The 20682-nt window shown below is 29.7% G+C and overlaps 2 protein-coding genes across 5 annotated transcripts; one reads left to right on the top strand and one right to left on the bottom strand.

Annotated features, from left to right (window-relative positions):
* Nucleotides 1-388: 388 nt before the first annotated feature.
* Nucleotides 389-3880, bottom strand: LOC145184209 (metabotropic glutamate receptor 3-like). 2 transcript variants are annotated; one of them, XM_090093923.1, is made up of 4 exons: nucleotides 3821-3880; nucleotides 3482-3542; nucleotides 1346-3340; nucleotides 389-1055 (listed from the first exon to the last, which is right to left on the bottom strand). In XM_090093923.1, exons 1-4 carry the CDS (start codon nucleotides 3839-3841, stop codon nucleotides 574-576), a joined length of 2559 nt encoding a protein of 852 aa, XP_089950049.1. In that variant the 5' UTR covers nucleotides 3842-3880; the 3' UTR covers nucleotides 389-573. The 2 variants fall into 2 exon arrangements, with proteins under 2 accessions (XP_089950049.1, XP_089950050.1); XM_090093924.1 differs by having other exon boundaries at nucleotides 3482-3598; nucleotides 3821-3869.
* Nucleotides 3881-9849: 5969 nt separating this feature from the next.
* LOC145184628 (dynein regulatory complex subunit 2-like) lies at nucleotides 9850-20127 on the top strand. Of its 3 annotated transcripts, none has more exons than XM_090093738.1 (16): nucleotides 9850-9871; nucleotides 10540-10816; nucleotides 12322-12492; nucleotides 12617-12701; nucleotides 13553-13691; nucleotides 15267-15341; nucleotides 15524-15646; nucleotides 16100-16177; nucleotides 16489-16559; nucleotides 16763-16832; nucleotides 16930-16989; nucleotides 18570-18662; nucleotides 18754-18804; nucleotides 19327-19420; nucleotides 19689-19761; nucleotides 19848-20127. In XM_090093738.1, exons 2-16 carry the CDS (start codon nucleotides 10594-10596, stop codon nucleotides 19936-19938), a joined length of 1497 nt encoding a protein of 498 aa, XP_089949864.1. In that variant the 5' UTR covers nucleotides 9850-9871; nucleotides 10540-10593; the 3' UTR covers nucleotides 19939-20127. The 3 variants fall into 3 exon arrangements, with proteins under 3 accessions (XP_089949864.1, XP_089949865.1, XP_089949866.1); XM_090093739.1 differs by lacking the exon at nucleotides 9850-9871 and adding an exon at nucleotides 10180-10420; XM_090093740.1 differs by lacking the exon at nucleotides 9850-9871 and adding an exon at nucleotides 10180-10457.
* Nucleotides 20128-20682: the final 555 nt, after the last annotated feature.

The following is a 20682-nucleotide window of genomic DNA, read 5'->3' as shown; positions in this document are numbered from 1 at the left end:
AAATAAATTAGGTCTATTAAAACTTTTAGTCATGAATCTCTTTTAAAGACCAAGAAGAAGACATTTCTGTTGCAGAAGTGTCAGTGAGAGAAGTAATCTAAAAGCTTCAACACTAATGCAAGAAAAAAGCTTCCTTTGCTATGCTTTCAACAGAAATTGTTGAAGCCTGTGTCAGAACAATTAATTATGATAATCTTATTGACTTGTCTTTTTAGACATAAGCGAGCCAATGTAATACTTATGAACCTTTAATACAACAAAACAAACTAGTTAAATTTTGTTGAAACACCAGTATTTTATAATATGAACCCCAAAGCAAATTTAGGAAAAGGAAGAGCGTGGTATAAAGCATTCCGCTCGAGAGGGGGAAGTGGAAGTCAAATACATATTACTGCATGGTTATTTAAATAAAGATTCATAGAAGCTTGGAAGCTTCCTCTTTTTCACACTTTATGCTTCAAAATTTTTCTTATTTAAGATAAAACCAAAAGTTTTCCATTTCTATTTCTTTAAGTTATAAATAATTTAATTAATGTTACTTTCTAAACCAAAATCCTCGTTTAATTTTTTTTTTCAATGGTGAGTTGATTCAGCGTGATTATTTCGAAATATTATTGGGTCAAGAGTATCAACCGTAAAAGTGCTGTTTTCTCTCCCCATCATTGCCAATCGGGAGAAGGTTGGACTTGTAATGTAGTTAAAAGTGGACGGGTATGTGTTTACCGTACTTAAATCCTCGTTCTTTTTCCAATACAAGATAATAATCTTCATAGCGTACTGACCTATTAATGCAACTATAGCCGAAGCTTGAAATGTGAAGCACAGGATGTAAGTACCAGTAAAGCCTTTCATATCCAACAGCATGGTTAATGCTAAGCAAATTGTGACGATGAACAGAGTAAGATACATAGAAATGCCGATGCTCTTGATTTCTGAATACGTTTCGGGAAGATGTCGCGTTTTAAAAGCGTATATTGCACTCGATATTATTAAAACAGCGGGAAAAAGTGTGTTCAGTGTCATACTCTCTCTTGTTGTTTTACAGGATTGAATGCCTAGATAAAATTATTAAAATACTAAAGTAAAAAAAAAAAGACATTAGCATGAACACATCTTGGGGATTTCTAATATGAATATAGACTCGTCCATTTGATAGTTGATTAAAATTTTTTATTGTTTTTTTACCAAAGAGTAAAACTTTAAGATTTACGGATTTGATGGAGAAAACGAATCAGTTGATTAATAAAAAAAAGCTAAACTAATCCAGTTATTTTAAATCTCAATTTTAAGTGATTTTTTTTTCAATATTGAAAATCATGACAAAAACTGTATATAAATTTCTGACCTGAGTTGTTGTCATAAGTTTGGATTACTGTAGGTACGTCATTGATAATCCAAAATATCGCCATTACCATTTGTATTCCGACCATCCCAAGTATAAGCATAAATTGAGACCTCATTGAGACAAGCATCAAGCTTCGCAACTTAAACTTTGATGAACTTGTAAAAATGCGATAGACACGATTTGTTTTCAAAACTAGAGGGGAATAGCATAAAGTGAGAGACAATCCGAACATTATTTTTTGAACATGACATAAGTACGTTTCAGTTGGAGTTTGTATAAACAATACTGGGGTTATGAGCATTAGCATCACACCTACAAGTGAACAAATTGCTAGTTCAAAGCTGCTAGCTTTTATAATAGGTGCAGATTTGTTTTTTATGTAAATAAACATTATAATAATTGAGCAGGCTGTGGCGAGGACGGATGTTACCGTGACTATATGAGACAAAGTCGACAAAGGATGAATAAAAAATACGGGCAATTTAAAACAACCATCTTGGGAAATAGTTGGCTTATAACCGAACGGACAAACTTTGCAAGAATTATTTTCAACATATTTGTTTGAATCGTCGCATTGTTCGCAACGCCAACAACATCCAGAAATTACTATTTGTATTTGATTTATAGCACAAGCTTGGCTGCAGACTGACGAAGTTGGTGGTACAATTGCTGTCTCGTTGATTATTAAGCCTGCTGTATTATTTGTTTTTTTATATAAAGTAAAGTTCCATTCTCCAACGAGTTGAAACTCAAAATTGCCATTTTCATTCCGCTTATATTGAAAAAAATCGTAGTTTTCAAACTCTTCAGGATCGTTAAGAAAACGTTTGCCAGATTCATCTTCTGCAATCGGAATGTAGTTGTACAAGTCTTTTATATCTGGGGGCCTACATAGTTTCTCACACGATTGCTTGCACGTAGTATTGCAGTTAAAGTATAGCCAATCTCTGATCGCGTAGACAGCAGTATAACTTGCTTTAATAACAGGTCTAACTGGCATATATCGATTATAGCCAATGTGACTTCGATTCGCACAGTCAGATTTTGAGTCATTCAATGAGCATTTATGTAATGCTTCCCAGTATTCACGGAAATAATCTTCGTTTGCCGCTCCAATTTTTTTAATTGGATTTAACTGGCTAAAATACTGCTCAAAAGCAGCAGGGAATGGATTAGCAACTTGCAAAGTTATTAAACCAGCAAATAGACTCTGTATTGCTTTCGGTATATGTACCATTGTTCCACACTGTGTACCGATGACAAACTGATAAGTGCTGATATTATAAGAGTATTTCACAAAAGCTTCAAAAAGACGTTGGCATGCTTCGTAAGTGAGGAAAAGAAAAACTGTAGTAGCTTTTTGTTCTTTGTTTAAGTAATTTTTTAATTCGTTAATTAATACGTAAAACTCCTCTTGCTTTGCATCTTTGCTAATAGTTTTCGAGAACGCAACACACATTTCGTTTTTTTTCATGAGTTCCTGGTATTCATACGTCATAGATTTTCCGTCTTCATTATACGTGGATATGATGCCGACATAAGTCCATTTATACTTTCGAGATAATTCTATCAGTGCTAAAGAAGACCAATTGTCGAACGGTAAGGTTGTAAACATTGAAAGATATTTTTTTCTGTTTGCAAATATTTTGCTGGTTGCCCCGTAGCTTATTAAGCATTTGTTCCACACCCAAAGAAATTTAGACCAAAACTCTGTTGCTGTAGAACTATAAGCTCCAATGGCAACAACTGCCCTTCCCTCAATGATCGAAGTGTAAACACTTCTTCTGTCCTTGCATAAATCACTAATTATGTAGTTAAATTTAAATCCGTTCGGAAGAAAGTTTGAAATGTTTCTAGTACTCTCAATAACGTAAATCATTGCTTCCATAAACGGTAGTCCAATATCTAAGTTAACACGTGAGCATGTCGCGCTATTTAGACTCGGCATGTGAACCAAAAAGTTTCCACTGATTAGAATATCATATTCTTTAACATCTAAAATGTGAATCGTTCGAAAACGTAACATCACTTTCTAATTTAATTAACGTTAAATAATAAGGAAAATATCAAAATTAACGTATAGAAAATTGAAAATACCTGTAAAAATCCTTTAAAAATGCCTATAAACTTACTTACCAGACAAATTTGCTGCGGGTATTAGAAAAACTATGAAAAGCAACCACATCACAGTTGGCGTCTAAACTCCAATCAAAAAAAATTTACAAGATTTGTAGAAAGGTGTGACGTACGTTGCTATAAAAACAATTATCAGGTCGCAAATAACAAATGTTTGAGTCAACCTCGGGTTTCAAAGAAATGGCTTTTAAAAAATAAGCCTGAAAAGTTTTTTCAGCTCTAAAATACTGAAAAACGCGAAATAAACTAATAACAATTTGATTGCAAAAAAATAGAGTTGGATGAAACTGTAACAGTAAAATGCCGAGACTGCCTTCGCATTTCACCACAGCGCCTTACCAGCAATATATCAAATTGCATACGACGTATTCCTACTAAGTCAATAAGATAAAAACATATGGAAAGTTACAATACTAAGGATATCGAATTTTCGGATTTGTTTGCTTGATAAAAATCAACACCAATTATTGCATTTGGTTTGTTTGGTTTTCGACAAAAACAAAATTAACAAAAAAAACGAAAAGAACAAAAGAAGGAAAATAACAAAAATAACAAAAAAAAAGACTTTTTAAAAAAACAAGTGAATAAATAAAATCAAAAAAAAAGAAATCACAGTAAAATGAATTATATTTATTAGCACCCGTCATTTTCGCAAAGCTTTTGATTTTAGGAGGTCGCCATTTAATTTCTGATACGTTGTGAGTACATAAATAAAAATTTTAAAATCTTTTAAAAATCAATTTTTACTACCCCCTCACTAGTCTTTATTAATTGTTATTATCAGACATCAGAATACCGATCTCAAAGTATAACTGGATAGCGTATACGCCGAATGTTTGAAGCAAGTTTTGGCCTCTCGGAATTAATGAACACTTATTTTACTAAAATTAAAAAACTGATAGTAAACTTTTATTTTAAGCTTCAAATAAAAATCTATTTTTTGTTTATTATAACATTTTTTTCCTTAAAAATAAGAGAATATTACATACTTAAATTTCAAATGCAAATACATTATTTTGTTTAACAAAACATATTCTTACAATAACTTGTTGTATATTAACTTTTCTATTTTTCGTTTTTTTGAATAAATATGATAAAATAAAATACAAATTCTCAGTAAAACTAAGTATAAATTTTAATTTTAGCTAGTTGAAATTTATTTTGTTTAATAGTAGTGAAAAAAAAAGTATTTGTGTAAGTTGTCGTTTTAAACCAAAGAAACATAGTCATTAGGTCTAAAATGATAATTGTATTTCTGTAAAGCCTTATAAAATGTACCGCCAAGAGCTCTGATCGCCGCCAACTTAAGAGATCAATTTGACTTCAACTTTTTTTGAAAAAAAAAAAGCAATAGAATAGCTATCCAGTTATATTTTGAGATCAGTGCTTCAGAGTTTTTATTTTGCATAATCTCATCTTAGCTCCGCAATTTTTTCTTCGATTTTCGCAATATTAGCGCAAAAATAATCATAGCATTATCTTTAAAATAAGCAGCAGTGATAAAAAACAGGCAGAGAATGTCCACATTTTATTTAATAAATTTTCGTTGTCACATTGTTTCGTTGTTTTCGTTGAAATAGTTAACATGAGATTCGAATATCAAATAAAGAATCTGAAAATTTTTTAAAGTATAATCAATCACTTATCGAGACAATATGTTAAGTAGAATGTAGTTTTAAAAGTTTATAAACTTTTTTTTGGTGCTGATTAAATCTTTTGCTCCGCTCTTGAAAAAGCTATGTTTTGCTTCAACACTTCATTTTCTTAAGTAAGTCTTAGAGGTCTATCGGCAGGATCATCATCATCATCATCATCATCATCATCATCATCATCATCATCATCATCATCATCATCATCATCATCATCATCATCATCATCATCATCATCATCATCATTAATTTCGAGTAAAATTAATTAAATCATAGAGCTCTTACGGCAGGATCATTCAGTTCATATAGTCTGTAAGTCATTAAATTTGTACGAAGTAAATTTTCCCCAGTTCTTAGAGCTAACTTACGGCATTCAAGATGATTTTTCGTAAACTTAAGGTTCTCAAAAACTAACCATTTTTCTTATGAATGATGTCAGATTTAGAGTATTCAAATCTTTGTATAGCTTTTGGACTTTTGGCTCACCAATATCTCTCTAAGATTCAGAATTAAACAACTCTTTTTACAACACTTTCTTAAGAAGAATGTAACTGTTCTCTGGACATGATACTAAGAATATTGTCTCATAATAATGCAAAGGCAATTATAGTCATGACTAAAAAGTATTTTTGCCAGCTGACACTCATTTACTTAGATGAATCTGTTTAAATTTTTATTTTAGAAGACCCAGCGTCTATCATTATACCTTCTTAGTCAAAGCAATTTGTAACCTTGCACTTTGCCTTCTTAGTTTATAGATCAATTGAAATCTTATTTCTGCTAGCGACATGTCACGTGTTATTTTTTGCTGAGTTTTTTAGTGCTTTTTACATTTATTTGTTTTTATAAGCTCCTTTTGCATGCATGATGGGTCCAGAGATGGATTTACATGCAATCAGGAAAATTGAATATTAAAAAGTTAGAAGATGTTGCCTAAGCTGTTGTTTCTTTTTGAAATTAACTTTTCATAGTCCAATTCTATTACAAGATTTGCTTTGTACTTCAATTTATTTCACATTGAGTGCTGTAATTTTATGAACTGTTAACGTGATTCTTGGCAACGAAAGCAAAAGTAACAAACTTCGCCGTTAATAAACATGCTTCAAAAATTATACGAAGGTACTTTTAGAAAGCCTTTTAAATCTCCATTAAATATAATCTTTAATACATTTAAAGATTATATTATCCATCGTATACTTCTCCCCTAAATCAGTTGTGCCATAACTTCCTCTTATAATTTTCCATAGTCCCAAAGAATCATCCAAGAGGCAAATTAAGTAATTAACAGCCCAAACTAACTTTCTTTAATTCAGACTCTACTATCATAATCATAGACATACGCACATTAGGGCGTCCCAGCCGCCCCAACTTTTTGCAAAGTCGCTGTTCAAAATTTTGCAACTGTGTTTCATCATATATACACCGGAAATATATGTGTTTTTATGATTTTCAAAAAATTTAGCCAGCACAATAATCAAATTGAAGATTACGTTATATTATTGAATTTTCATCTTTTTAGACTAAAATACAAATTAAAGGATGAAAAACGCAATATTTTCCATTGAATGATGTAATACAATACAATGTTCATTGTTTATTATAAAAATCGAAACCTCATTTATCAATTTAATCATCAATCATCATCCAGTGCTAGGAACTGCGACTTCTCTTGAGAACAAGATGATAGTTTCCGCTGATCTGGAACTTTTTTTCGCGAATTTTCCACTACTTGGAGTACATCTTGAAACCTTTCTTCGTCCATTGTTATACCCAAGAAATCATGACTTTACTCCTCTTTATCATAGCTTTACTCTTTATCATAGCTTTACTCCTCTTTCAGCAGCTTCGTTGACTACTTGAAGACTTTGAACAATTGTCTTCAGTTCAAGAAAGTCGTTCAGTTTTGTCCATTCATTGGCTGGTGTTTGAAGAAACTCATAAGGAGCATTCACAATATGGAAAAACCTCATTGATCAAGGGTCAATTAAATCTCTCAGTGACTTAATCTCCTCTGAAATTGGTTTAAGTTTAGGCTTTCCGAAGGATGCTCCAACACGATCTGTAGTACATCCAGCACTTTCAAATTGGAGGAGCCGGAGCCTCATACTCTCTTTGTCTTTGTCAGATACCATTTGTGAGAAAAGTGCCAATGGAACAAGCTCTTCATTCATATACCAACTATGTCTGCTAAGAGCTTTTATTCCCTTGCCAGCAGTTATAGAATCATGGTATGCAAACTGTTTCAGTTTCTTGACTAAAATCAAATCGTTGACTGGGGCATCAGTTGCAAGTGGGCAATTAATCCACCATTGCACGTAGACACTTACTGCAAACACACAGAAATGTTCTAATTTCTTGATTTGATTTTTGGTTGCAACTTCTGAATTGGGAAAATGCTCAATGACTTTTGTAATTAATAACAGGCTGAGTTCAATAAGTTCTTGGTAATCCCCTCGAGTGAAATTTAATGCTAGGAATTGATGGAAGCAATTTTTTAAGCTTTCTTGTTCCTTTTCAGTTGCTCTAGGAAGTTCAGGATAGTAAAAGTTTGCTTTGTTAACTGGTGAAAGTTGTAAGTAGTGGCAAGAGCCACTACTTATAACTTCCACCAGTTAATAAAGCCAGATTAAAGCAAGTCTATTTAATCAATTAAAAAAATCTTTTTTTACAATGATGTTATTCCTCACACTCCAGGCAATAACATTTGAATTCTTGAGAATATCATGTGGGACAAAAATGTGTTCACCAGATTTAATTTGCCTTTTGTGTCGCTGTTCAATTTCAGAGCAGGCCGAGCTGGGTCCAGCAGTCCCCCCAACCGATTCATCACAAGAACTACTGATTAACTCAAACTCATCAGTTTCTTTGAGCATTATTGAATGGTCTCTTTTGGGAAAAGCTTTATCATAGGTTCTTTTCTGCCTTTTCTCAACAACTTTTGAATGGGCTTTGTCAATTCCTGAATAAGATGCTTTCCTATCAATTATCATGCTTTGCAGGAAAGCAATGTCTGCATCGATGGATTCTTTTTCCTTTGTTGTTTTATGTCGTTTTTGAAGTTCCATATCTTGGAGAACAGATTTCTTATAAAATTTCATGGTAGCATCTAATGTTGACATAAATTTCTTGATTCCTGGGTTATCCAAATGTCTTCGATTTTCATTGTATTTCATTAACTTCATAAATTCATTATATTCTTCTTTAATTATTTTGCCAATGTTGTTTCTTCCACTTAATGGAGGGATATTTGACTTCAAATAATGCTTCAGGACATTATCAATTGTAAGAGATAATGCATCATTAAAACTTAAACCCTTAAGGTTTGCAAGCAGGCAAAGAATTACTTGCTTTTTTGTTAGTAGTTTATGTCCCTTGATTTCCTTGTCGTTGATACCAGGAGTGGTCCCTAATATCATTTTTATATATCGATCATTATGTCTATTTTCCATTTTAAAAAATGTATATTTTTTTAATGGAAACTAGACATAATGATCGAAATGTATATTTTTCACAGTATCAAACTTTATGTCGCTTGTGCTAACTCGTATGTGATCAGATCGCAGAAAGAAATTAGTAGCTGTTGTTTTTAGGCCCAAACGCCTTACCAAAAACTTGAACAGCTATCCACGAACAAATTTTGAGTTTTGTGGGGCGGCTGGGACGCTCTAACGCACATACATACACACAAACAAGCACAAACATACATACACAGACACACACATACACACTCACGCACACAACATATTGTCAAATATGTTGCATCCTCTATCAATTAAAAAATGCAAACTACATTTTTCAGCATGTAACCCGATAGTTCGATGCTGATTTACAATCTGATGGCGAAAATCGTGTGGAACAGTTTTGACTTGATTTCCCGCAAAACAATATATATTATTTCCTTGCATATTTTATTTGTGCAGCAGAAAACAAATGAATTCAATGTTTAGTGATTGGCTTAAATTGTTTAACCAAACTTAGTAAATAAAGTACTTTTTTGGTAGAAAGTGGGGTACGCACAGAGGAGGACTTTTCCAAATGTCTTGAGAATGTAAAGTTCAAAAAACTGATAAGGAGTAAGCTGCTACAAAGTATGGTCTCAGTCAAAGAACGATTTGTAGCAATTGAAAGAAAACCAGAAATTAAAACCATTTTTTATTATTTATTTATTGAAACCGAACGAACTAATTAGACCTACCTTCGTCGAGTTTACAATTCAAATAAATCAATTCGGATTCCGTATTTGTGAATAACATTTACTACTTTCCCAAATTAGAGCTTAATTGGGGCTCTAGAACTGTTCATTTCAAATTTTTGCTTAAAAAAGGAATATTTCTTTGAAGTTAAATTTACCTACTCATTTTGGGACTCATTATAATTTTTTCTGGTTTTAACAAGGTGACATGTTATCAATTCTTTGATAAAATCAAATCATTTATTCTCTAAACAAAATTGATTTTTGAATACTTTTAAAGTAACTGCCATTGTTTCGGACGTAGCTTTATAAAACTTTATTACTAAAACTTTTCTACGATTTCATTGTAATTAACAGTAACCTAACTGTAATTTACAAGTGAATGACGTTAAATGATAAAAGTTTTTTGTTTCATAAATTTACAAAAAGTTTAAGTTGATTGTAGATATGGTATCAATATGTCTTAATTAAGAAAATAAACATCTTTAAGTCAAACTTTTTTCATTTTGGGAAACGTTTTGTTCTGTCTTAAAATGGAATGTTTTGGTGGTAATTTTCATTTACGTTTTTAGAGACTATAAATTCTTTGATTTGATGATATTTGACTTTGATTTTATTAGCAAGATGTTTCTCTAAGTGCTACCTGAAGTATTAATATTACTTGTTGCGTTTTTTGCAACCTACACTTACGTTTAAAAAAAATTCATAAGATTGGCTCCAGATTTATTGATAAAGAAATTTAAAGGAAAAATTTAAAACACTTTTTCCATTTTAAATTTGAAAAATAGTTACTTTAGATTTGCCGAATTATTGCTTCGCGACTCGCTTTTTACCATGCTCTCAAAATAATATACTTTGTGACCGAGTACCTAACAACCAATATGGCTGAAGTATTCTAAACTAGCTTCCGATTATCAGACAGATTTATTGGATTTTATTCTATCAATATAGAACCACTGTTGTATTTATATATCAACATAAAGGCATTTGTAATGCCCAGCTAAAGAGATTTCATTTTAAAAATGTCAGACAAAAATTTCAATCAAATCATTTTAACATCCAAGTAATTACAGACTAAAAAAGACATCAAAGAAAAAAGTTAATAAACTTTAAATGAAGAAAACTTTAAGATAATGTATTTTTCTAAATTAAATTATGTAACTAGTAGCATTACAACATTAGGTTGTAGGTATTACCTTTTTCATACTCCAATTCAGGTACCTACATTTACAACAATATTAACCCTGCTATACCAATCTGGTGTGCCAACCATGCCAAAATCAAAAAAAGGTGGTAAAGGGAAACTTGCGAAAATGACTGAAGAGGAAAAAATACTTTACATGGAACAAACTGCTATTGCTGCTGAAAATAAGAGAAAAGAGAGAGAAGAAATGCTGGTGAAGCTATTAAAAGAAAAACTTGCAGTGGAAGAAAAAAATACAAAGATCAATATGTTAAAACTTCAAACACAATGGAGAGTTATAATGAGAGAAGGTTTGATATTCTTTTTTGTTTTTTTGTTTTAGTTATATTATTTGCATTTAACTAAATCAAAGTATATATGTGTATATGCATGCTTGCATGTATGTGTGTGTGCCAAACATATCTTCATATATTAGTGTAATATTGATTGATAACTGCTTTCAAAACAATTGCAAATGCTATAAATTAATGCCAAATTTTTTTATCTTTTTACTTTAGCAAAGAATGCCTCATTTTTAATACTTTTTGTGTAAAAGATATCCATTACCTTCCAGCAACTTTCATTACCTTTGAGTTACTTTAATAACAAATACTTCAGCATATTTCTTCTAAACTGATTAAATGACTGATTCTCTGTCACAAACATATACCAGAAGCAAGTCTTTTTTTTTTTTTTTTTTTTTGGGGGGGGGGGGGGGAGGACAATAGAGTGTAAATATATAAATGTAACTTCATACTCACTAAAAAAAGGCAATAACTGAGACAAAAGAGAGAAGAGATAATAGAAAGGGAGAAAGAGGTAGAAGAAAAATCAATGAGATGCTATACCTTGTACTTATAACAAAAAATTTTACACAAAAATAATTATTAAATTATTTTAAAATTAAACTGTTTTTAAATTCAGGTTTAACTTTGACTTTAAAAAGTATTAGAAGTAAAGATCAAGAGAAGTAATGATTTTTAAGGAATTTAAAAGTGCAATTTTTAAACTGTGAATGTGTTAATCACCTCTTTAAAGTTAAAGTGTTTTTTAAAAAACTTAAATATTATATTTACACATAGAGGCACCACATAAAAGTTGTTGACCCTATATAACCCTAATAGTGATTTCAATCAAATTTAAGAATTGAGACTTTTTTTGAATGAGGCAATAGTAAATTTTTTTTCAACTAACAATAGACACAACAAAAAAAAAAAAAGTAATTATAGTTTCTGATAAAATAGTCCAATAATCTTTTTGCTTGCTGTGCATCTATTTAACATAAGTTTGTCTAAACTTTTAAAAACTTTGGTTAGAACTCTTTTCTAAATGGCTTCTTGTTTTGGACTTATTGAATTGATGCTAATCTTGATAATTTTTTTTTATCCAAAGTAAGATTGATTGGATTAAAATCAGGCAATTGAGCTTGCGAGGATATTAAATTTTTGTTTGATTTTCTTCCATTTTTCAAAGTTTGTATAAAAGCTTGTTGTAAGTTTGTGATAACTTACCCTTAGATTGGCTTTTACTTGAGAAAAAATAAACTCATATTTTTCAATTTTTGGGGGCTTCCACACCCATGATGACCTTGATTGGTACCTGGTGTTGTTACAAGTTGATTCTCAGAAATTGATAATCTTCTTTCTACTTCTCTATTTTTTGCACACACACATGCGCACATGTGTATGTGTGCACACACACACATATGTGTATGTATATATATATATATATATATATATATATATATATATATATATATATATATATATATATATATATATATATATATATATATATAATTTTTTAACCTACTTAGCCAAATCTTCAGAACTGAAAAAAGATCTAGAAATTATGAACCAAACATTTGAAAGAACTGTTGACCAAAAAGATTCAATTATACAATCATTAGTTAAAGATCTCGAAGAAGCAGAAGATCAGTATCAAACTGCCATAAAAAGTCATCTTTATAATATCCAAAAACTTCTAGGTATTATGTATATTCATTATATGTATATCATTCCTTAACTTATGTAATTATTCACATGTTTATGTATGTGCATTAATTTGTAAAGTATAAGATAAAACATGTATCAATGTAATAATTTTCTTAGACTTTCAAAGTGTTCGTTTATTACAAGCTGATGATGACTTTACAAAAGAACTTGAAGCTCTAAATGATGAGTTTAAAAAAGAAAGGTCTGGTTTTTATATTTTTTCATCTATAGAGGTTTATATTTCTAAGAGGTTATGCAGTTAAGTAGAGGAATAGAACATATTACAAATGTCACTAAAGCAGAAGCTAGTTTATGATCATTTAAATTCTGTGAACACGCTTAAGACAAAAAATCATAACTTAACTTAGTTAATAGTTTCAAAAGTCTTGTGGTAAATTTAATTCTCTACAAAACATCTTACATTATGTTTTCATGTTTTTATCAAACTTATTTGAAAATGTACTGTAAATAGAAAGTACAAATAAAGAGAATTAAAGGATTTTTAGAGAATTTAAGAAAATTTTTCCTATGGCAAGAAATTCATGTTTGACCATTTTAAAGCAGAAGTCCTTTGAAGCAACATTGCTATCATTTTCTAAAGTGTTAAGAACAAACTTAGAGACCAGAGGTGGTCAGATAATGGATGGAGAATTTTTAAGCATCTGAAAACAAAGTTTAACTATAATCAGTTTTGATCAGGCATACGCTAAAAAATTTAATTGCTTTCAATCAATCAAAAAAAATTGAAAACAGCTCTATTATCTCATCTTTATCTTATTATGTTAATTATTTTAATTTAAAATAATTTAAACAGATTTACTTGTTTTCCTTTTATTTATTGAAGGATGTCAAAAGCATGATCACTACATAAACAGATAATTGGCCAATTAATTAGCATGTATAAAGATATTGACTGAGACTGCTAACTGACCCCTCTACAAAAAATTCAACTTAAAATCAACTTGAAAATATTTTATCAAAGTCCAATTTTTTACAATTTACTTTTTGATAGTCATTGGCAAGTTTTTTATGAAAAATGTTTTTTAAATAAAGGACATCTTTGATTGAGCAGCATGCAAAAGAGATGGAAGAAATGGCTGATGTGTTGTTTGCTATGGAACATGATTTTGAAGAAGCTGAAGCAGATGCTCGTCAAGAGTTTCATAGTTTATATGATGAAATCAAGAATAAGGTTTGACTATATTTTCTTTTTCATAAGTAAAATTATGTGTAACTTATAATATAAGTTATATAAAATCTTTAGTAAAAAATTTTTAAACCATCAACTTAACATAGACTTGACAATAACAAGCACATCAATTTGATATTTGAATAACATTTTCTATTTACATGCAATCAGAAGACTAATCTTTATTATTGATTGAAAATTTCAATTCTTTGATTTTAAGAATGGCATGCTTTGCTTTTCCTTCAGGGGATACATTTCCACACTAGATAGTTGTTGTTCACTCTGAAAAATAAACTTTTGAATTATAATTTTAGCTCTAAAATTTTTTCTCTGTTGCTTAGCTAGAAAAGTTCTCTAAGATTAATTATAATTTAAGTTATACACAAAGGTTTTGGAGCAATATTTCAAAAATAGTGTTGAAGAGTAAATTGAGTTGTGTCTAGAAGTAATTATAAGATCTTTTTACACCATTGTCTAGAGGTACATATTGAGATCTTTTTGCATCAGTGTCTAAAGGTGCATATTGAGATCCTTTGTACAAGTGTCAAGAGGTATATATTGAGATCTTCTTGCACCATTATCTAGAGATCTAACGTTGAGATTTTTTTGCACCAGGAAATAAGAGTAAGTTAGTTAAATAAATTTAGTTAGAAGTCCTGTCATTTCTAGAAGTCATTTCATTTCTAGAAGTCCTTTCATATCTTTTTTTATCAGTGTAATGCACTTTCTAAAAACCATTTAATCATTTTCAAGAAATTGACATAGTGCTTATTAGCCACATTTCCAAGAAATTTATTTTGAGTCTAAAAAATAATTGAAATTCCAAGGTTCTTATATACTCTTTAAATGAAGAGAAATTGTTCTAGAGAAGAGTTTCCATAGACATTTCTAGAGAAGAACATTATCATGTTTTTTGATTTTATTGAATGGTTTGAATGCAGCATTAAGTTTTTCAATAGTCAAGTTTGGTATTTGTGGGGGATGCCCTAAGCAGTTTGGTATTTTTCTAAATACGTTGATATAGATAATCAGTTTGTTTTAAAAGTAAATAGTTTTCTAGAACAAGATCAAAGGACCATTGTTAATTTCATCACAGATAGAAAATGAATAGCCTTTATGTCATCTAAAAGAATTATTAAGAAAAAGTTCACACAAATTTTATATGTAGCTTCTGACAGTTTTGACTTTTGTAAATGAGTGCATAACTACTCTATCAGACATAAGTTTCCAAAATCTTTTTTTAAAGAGTTTTCCACCTAAGATATGGGTGGAAAACTCTTTAAAAAAAGATTTTGGAAACTTATATCTGATAGAGTAGTTAAAAATGTCAGTGTAGATTTGGAACATTTTTCTTTTTTAAGCTTGAAATATTACACTAAACATGTTGTAGAGTTATGTGATATTGTTTATATCTACACCAATAATCTTTTAATTCTCCTTGATTTTAGTTACTTCTCTTTTACAAATTTTTCCTGATACTTAATATTACAACTTAGTATGTTTAGAAATTTGCAGTAAGGCAAAAGTTTTATAAAGAATATCATTTTTAACTTCAGTTTTTGCATATTTAATTTATAGAATTTAGAAGAAAAACATGCCTTAAGAATTCAGTTAGAAGGTCAAGTTGAAGAACTGTGGAAGCAATTTCAACAGGTGTTTTTTTTTTAATGATTAGTTTTCACTTTGATTTAATTGGTTTGAATTGAAACTTAATAAAAGAGAACAACAGTTTACTACTTCATGTTCTAAAAATAACTAGTTACCATAGTGTGGATAATTTTTGTATTCTATTATGTATAAATACACTTATTACGTTTATTTTTACATTAAACAAGGCTCTAAAAAATTATAATGATCAAACAGAGGAACGAAAAGTTGCATTTGAAGCATTAAAGATGAAAGACGATAAGAATGCAAAAGAAATAGAAATGCAAATGAGGAAGATACAAAGAATACAGGTATTTTGATATTTCATTAAAGCAATTTTCAATCAAAATGAACACAAGTTACCTAGCTTATCTTAGCAGCTTGACAGCTGTTAGTCTGCTATAGTAACAGTATTACTATCTAAATTTTTATTTAGGAATATATATTGTAAGATCTTATGTAAGAAGAAGCTGAGGCTGGATATGCAGAAAAATGGAGAACTTAGAACTTTTGCTAGCCAACAATAATCATAAATTAAAACTTGCACTATCATTTTTAAATAAAAATATATTCAAAAAATATTTGTACTGATATCAAACTTTTTTAAAAAACTTCTATTTCTTAAATTTAAGTGAGTTAGTGAGTTAATTGATAAAAAAAGTTCTGCATCCAAAATTAAAAAATATTTTATTAAATGCAACCTTTTTGTGGTTTTGTAGTTTTTGTAAATATTGCTTGCTACACCTTTTTAACTATGATTTTAGGACAGAATTGTTCAAGTCAAGTCCAAAATACTGTCCAATTCAAAAGATCATGAAGAAAGAAATAGAGTTATCAAAGAGGTTTTTCATTTTTCATTTTACAATTTATAGAACACTCTAATACTGAAAAGAAAAATTATCTTCCATTTTTTTTTTTTTTTTTTTTTTTTCTTTTTTTTCTTTCAAAAAAAATCACTGCTTGCATTAACAAGAATACTATTGAAAATAAAAAACATCTTAACAATTAAAATATTATCGCTAATATTTTGTAGGCAACATAAAGATTTTTTTGTAAATAATTTTGTAAGTTTCATGTTTTGAATGAAATTTTTTTTTTTTTTTGCAACTTATGTCATTTAAGTTCTCATCATAAAAAAATTATTTTTGTTTAGGAGCATGAGAGCATTTCCCAACAGTTTCATCAACTCAAAGGTCAAATGAATAAATTCAGAGAAAAGCAAAGGTTTAATTTTTTTTTTTTTTTTTTTTTTTTTGTTACTTATTTGCAGCTTTTTTTATGGTACTTTCAATAAAGTTCAAATCAAAAACTTTGATACACAAAAACATTGAAATACTTAATAGTTTATGATAACAGTATTTAAAGCAGTAATTGCAGCAAAAGTCAAAATCTATTTATTCTAAAAAATTGCAATCATTTTTAATCAGATCTGATTTGACAATGCTCACTCTTCAAAGTAATGCTGTGATCAAAGAGCTACAGCGAAAGAAGGAAAAGGTTTAAACTTTTTTGCATTAATGGCTTTAGTTTTATATTGCATTTGATTGTTTGGTTTACATAAAGTCTTAAAAGGATTTAATTCTTGTTTCATTAGGGTGAAAAGATACTAAAGTTGGCAGAAAGGTGTCGAAAATTAGAGACTGAAGAAGAAAAAGTAAATGTTTCTTGTTCTTTATGAAATAACACCTGATGACTAAAAAATGAGACAAAATTTAAATCAATATACGTATGCTATTCATAATCATGCAATTGAAATAAATTAGTATACTTATAGGGAATTTAATACTCTATTAAAATTATATTATAGTTTTAAAATATTAAATAAAATGGCTCCGTATAAAACAAGTTTGCAAGAAGACCTAAGAAAACGCATTTGCCAATTTAGAAATTCGCATCTGGAAAAGCCGAAAATCTTCACAGTAAAACACTTTCTAGATGAAGGAGCATCGAAAGCGACCATGTATTGTGCTCTAGAATGTGTAGATAAAAATTTAGGCTATCAATGAAAAAAAGGTAGCAGTCCAAAGGCAAAAAAAATGGACAAAAAGCACATAGACCAATTGAAAAAAGCATTTGATCATCATCACGGTGTTTCACAACGTCAAGTAGCTTGAAGATTCGATTGTGACCAATTGTATATATCTAAAATTCTTAAAAACAAGACAAATATTAGATATTACAAGAAGAAAAAGATTCCACATCGAAGCGAACGCCAACTAGCTCGAATCAAACCTTTGTGTCGGCATATATATCGCAATTTTAGGAATTTTGATTTTGTCTTGGATGACGAATCATATTTCACATATGCGAATACAACATTGGCTGGCAATGACGGCTTCTATTCTAGCAACGTGTCATCTACAACTAGCAACGTCAAATTCAAAAGAAAGAAAAAGTACGAGGAAAAGGTGCTAGTCTCTTTGATTATATCGCCCAAAGGGACTTCAAAACCAATGTTTTTTGAAAGTAGCCAGGCAATCAACAAACAAGCATACATCGGATGTCTCCGCAAGCGGTTAATACCCTTCATTGATGAATATTATAAAAATGAAGAATACTTGTTCTGGCCAGATTTAGCTAGCTCGCACTATGCAAATGAAGTGGTTTCTTTTCTCGATGCCAATAACATCAAATACCTGCCAAAGGTAAAAAATCCACCCAATGTACCAGAAGCTCGACCGATTGAGGACTTTTGGGGTCAGTTGAAACGCTTAGTCTACGAGGCTAATTGGCAAGCAAGAACCATTCCTCAACTCAAACGGCGTATCGTGAATTGTCTTAACAAAATGGATCCGGAAGTGGTAAAACGTTATGCCTCAATGACTTCAGTTTGTCTAGGTCGAATTGCTTTTAATGATGTTATTGAAAACCAATAAATATATTTTTTTAAATATCATATAATTGTTTATAAATTTATTTTAAATTAAGTTTGATAGCTATGTAACTATGGCTATAATAACAATTTTAAAGTTGTCTCATTTTTTAGTCATCAGGTGTTATATTTATAATAATTCTTTTAGCCTTTTGCTGTTTTGTCATTGTTTTGTGGTTGAGTTAACAAGAACAATGGCTTTATAGTGGTGTATTGTTATCTCATTCATTTCTATGCAATGATCTCCTGTTGATATCTTGTTAAGCCATACCATAATCAGCTTACATGAGGGGTTTAAGAGTTGAGATGCTTAATTGTTAAAGTGATGTTATTTTTTTATGTTATACCGCTGTAAAATTTAGATTCTTCCTTTTTATTCTACTTCCTTAACTCCTTCAGAAGAAAAACAAGTGGAGGAGTTCACTCAAGAAAAACCCTCACAGCCTCTTGCAGAAGTAAGTTGGGATTAAAAAAATATCTTTCTTTAAATTGTTGAGTTTTTTTTGGTTGAAATTTAATACTTTGTTAATTGCTTTTGTTTTCAAGCTTCTTCATGAATATTCATCGTTGGAAAACTTTTGGAAAAGATATAATAAAGTATGTTTTTCCAGAATATTTGTTGTTCTTTAAATTACATTATTTATACTGTTTTCATTTATGATAAGTTTTAGAATTCAGTAATTGTTAAAGTTTGAAAGAAACAATCTTTGTTCCTGAAAGAAAACAATATGAGTCAAAAGACTCTTTTAAAATAAACTCTGTTTATTTTTGTATTTAATCAAAACTTCTTTAATCAAAATTTTTATGCTGAAGGATTTTTTCTTAGAAGAAAAATTCCTTCAGCATAAAAAATTTGATTACAACAGTTTTGATTGTTGAGAAAAAAGATGGATCAAATAAAGCTTATTTTTTTCTTAGAAGAAAAAAATTAGCTTTATTTGATCCTTCTTTTTTTTTTGGAAAAAAAAAAAGCTTTAAATTCATCTTTCTCCTGTCATCTTACAGCATCTTGTTGATCATTAAAAAAATTTTATCATGGTAAAAGTTGTGCGCTGGTACTTATATGTTATATTTATTTTTTCACTGACGCAATTCTTAATATTATGTTTTAATACTCAGGTGCTACTCGACAAATTAGCATTAAGTAATGATAAACGTGTGCTGAGTCAAGAAAATCAACAACTGAAATCGTTGCTGAAGCAATATTTAGATGGTAAGTTCAAAAATAGTAAATTTAGTTTTTTTGCTAGTTTTTGGTTTTTAATCCTTAATTTAAACGAAACCCTTAAAAATAACTTTGCTTAAAAGTAATTTACTAGGTTTTTTTTTTTAAAAAAAGTTAATTAGTCGTTAGCTAAGATCTTAAATTATTTCTACCAAATGGCATGTTAAGCTTTTTTTTTGAAAAAATAATATTTACACCGTTGTTTTTAAATTTCTTTGTATACTATTGTTGTAATTAACATTATTGTTACATTTAGGTATATCAGTGAACGATGAAATCCTTACACAAACAAATCCCTTGCTCATTGTAAATAACAAAACCAACGTTAAGTATGAACAAACTTTTTTCTTCTCCTCTTTTGAATATTGTAATAACTTTCAAAATATTTATGAGTGGAATCTTTGTTGTGTTTTAGTTTGGCAGTACCTGTCACTGATCCACGAGTTCAATTTAAGCGTCCAGTGACAATAGTAGAGGCCTCCCATATTGTCAAAAATATTATATAGAATGTTTTTTATTATAAATGAAGAATAATTTATTTATTAAAAGCAGTTATTTTCCTTTAAATTATATTTTGCATAATTTTGAAACTGTTGGTTTATAATAAATTTTTTATTTAAGCGTAATAATATATGTGATTTTTAAGTGTTATATTGTATATATTCAACCAAATTAAAATACAATAGATGTATAAAGGAGGTATTTCATGTTGTCCCTATGACATCACACTTAAGATTAAATTGTATGAGCCAGGTTTCCACAATACATTTGGTTTCCACAATACATTTGGTTAAACTTTACTATACAGAAACGTGCATTTTTTTGGTGGCAAACAGCTGACAGTTTGTTACGAAATATGGTTCATTTTAATACTTGAATATGCTTTACTGCTCATGCGCGCAGGTTTACAAAAAGAAAATATGTGATATTAAATGTGATTTTTATTAAACAGTTTAAAACACATATCGCTACCAGAATATGTGTACAACTGTTTTGTTTCTATAAAATATTGCAGGTGCAAGAGTTTTTATCACATATGCAACTCCAACTATAAAGTTTCACTTGATGCGATAAAACTTTCGATGTGAACAATTTTATATGTAAATTCCAAAATGAGAGCATTATTATGGTTTTCATTAAGTTCTATGGCTCTATTGTACCTGTTAATGAAATATACAGGGTGCGTAAAAAGTTCCCATACTCCTCTGGCAACGACGTTATTTCCCTTATTTTAAAGCATACCGTTTATT

This window comes from Hydra viridissima, unplaced genomic scaffold (genome assembly GCF_058129835.1).
Source record: "Hydra viridissima isolate aposymbiotic clone 2 unplaced genomic scaffold, HvirCarnegie_v1 scaffold_7, whole genome shotgun sequence".
In the NCBI taxonomy this organism is placed as follows: Eukaryota; Metazoa; Cnidaria; class Hydrozoa; order Anthoathecata; family Hydridae; genus Hydra; species Hydra viridissima.
The sequence above is the reverse complement of the archived record's forward strand: the minus strand, read 5'-3'. Positions and strand labels throughout refer to the sequence as shown.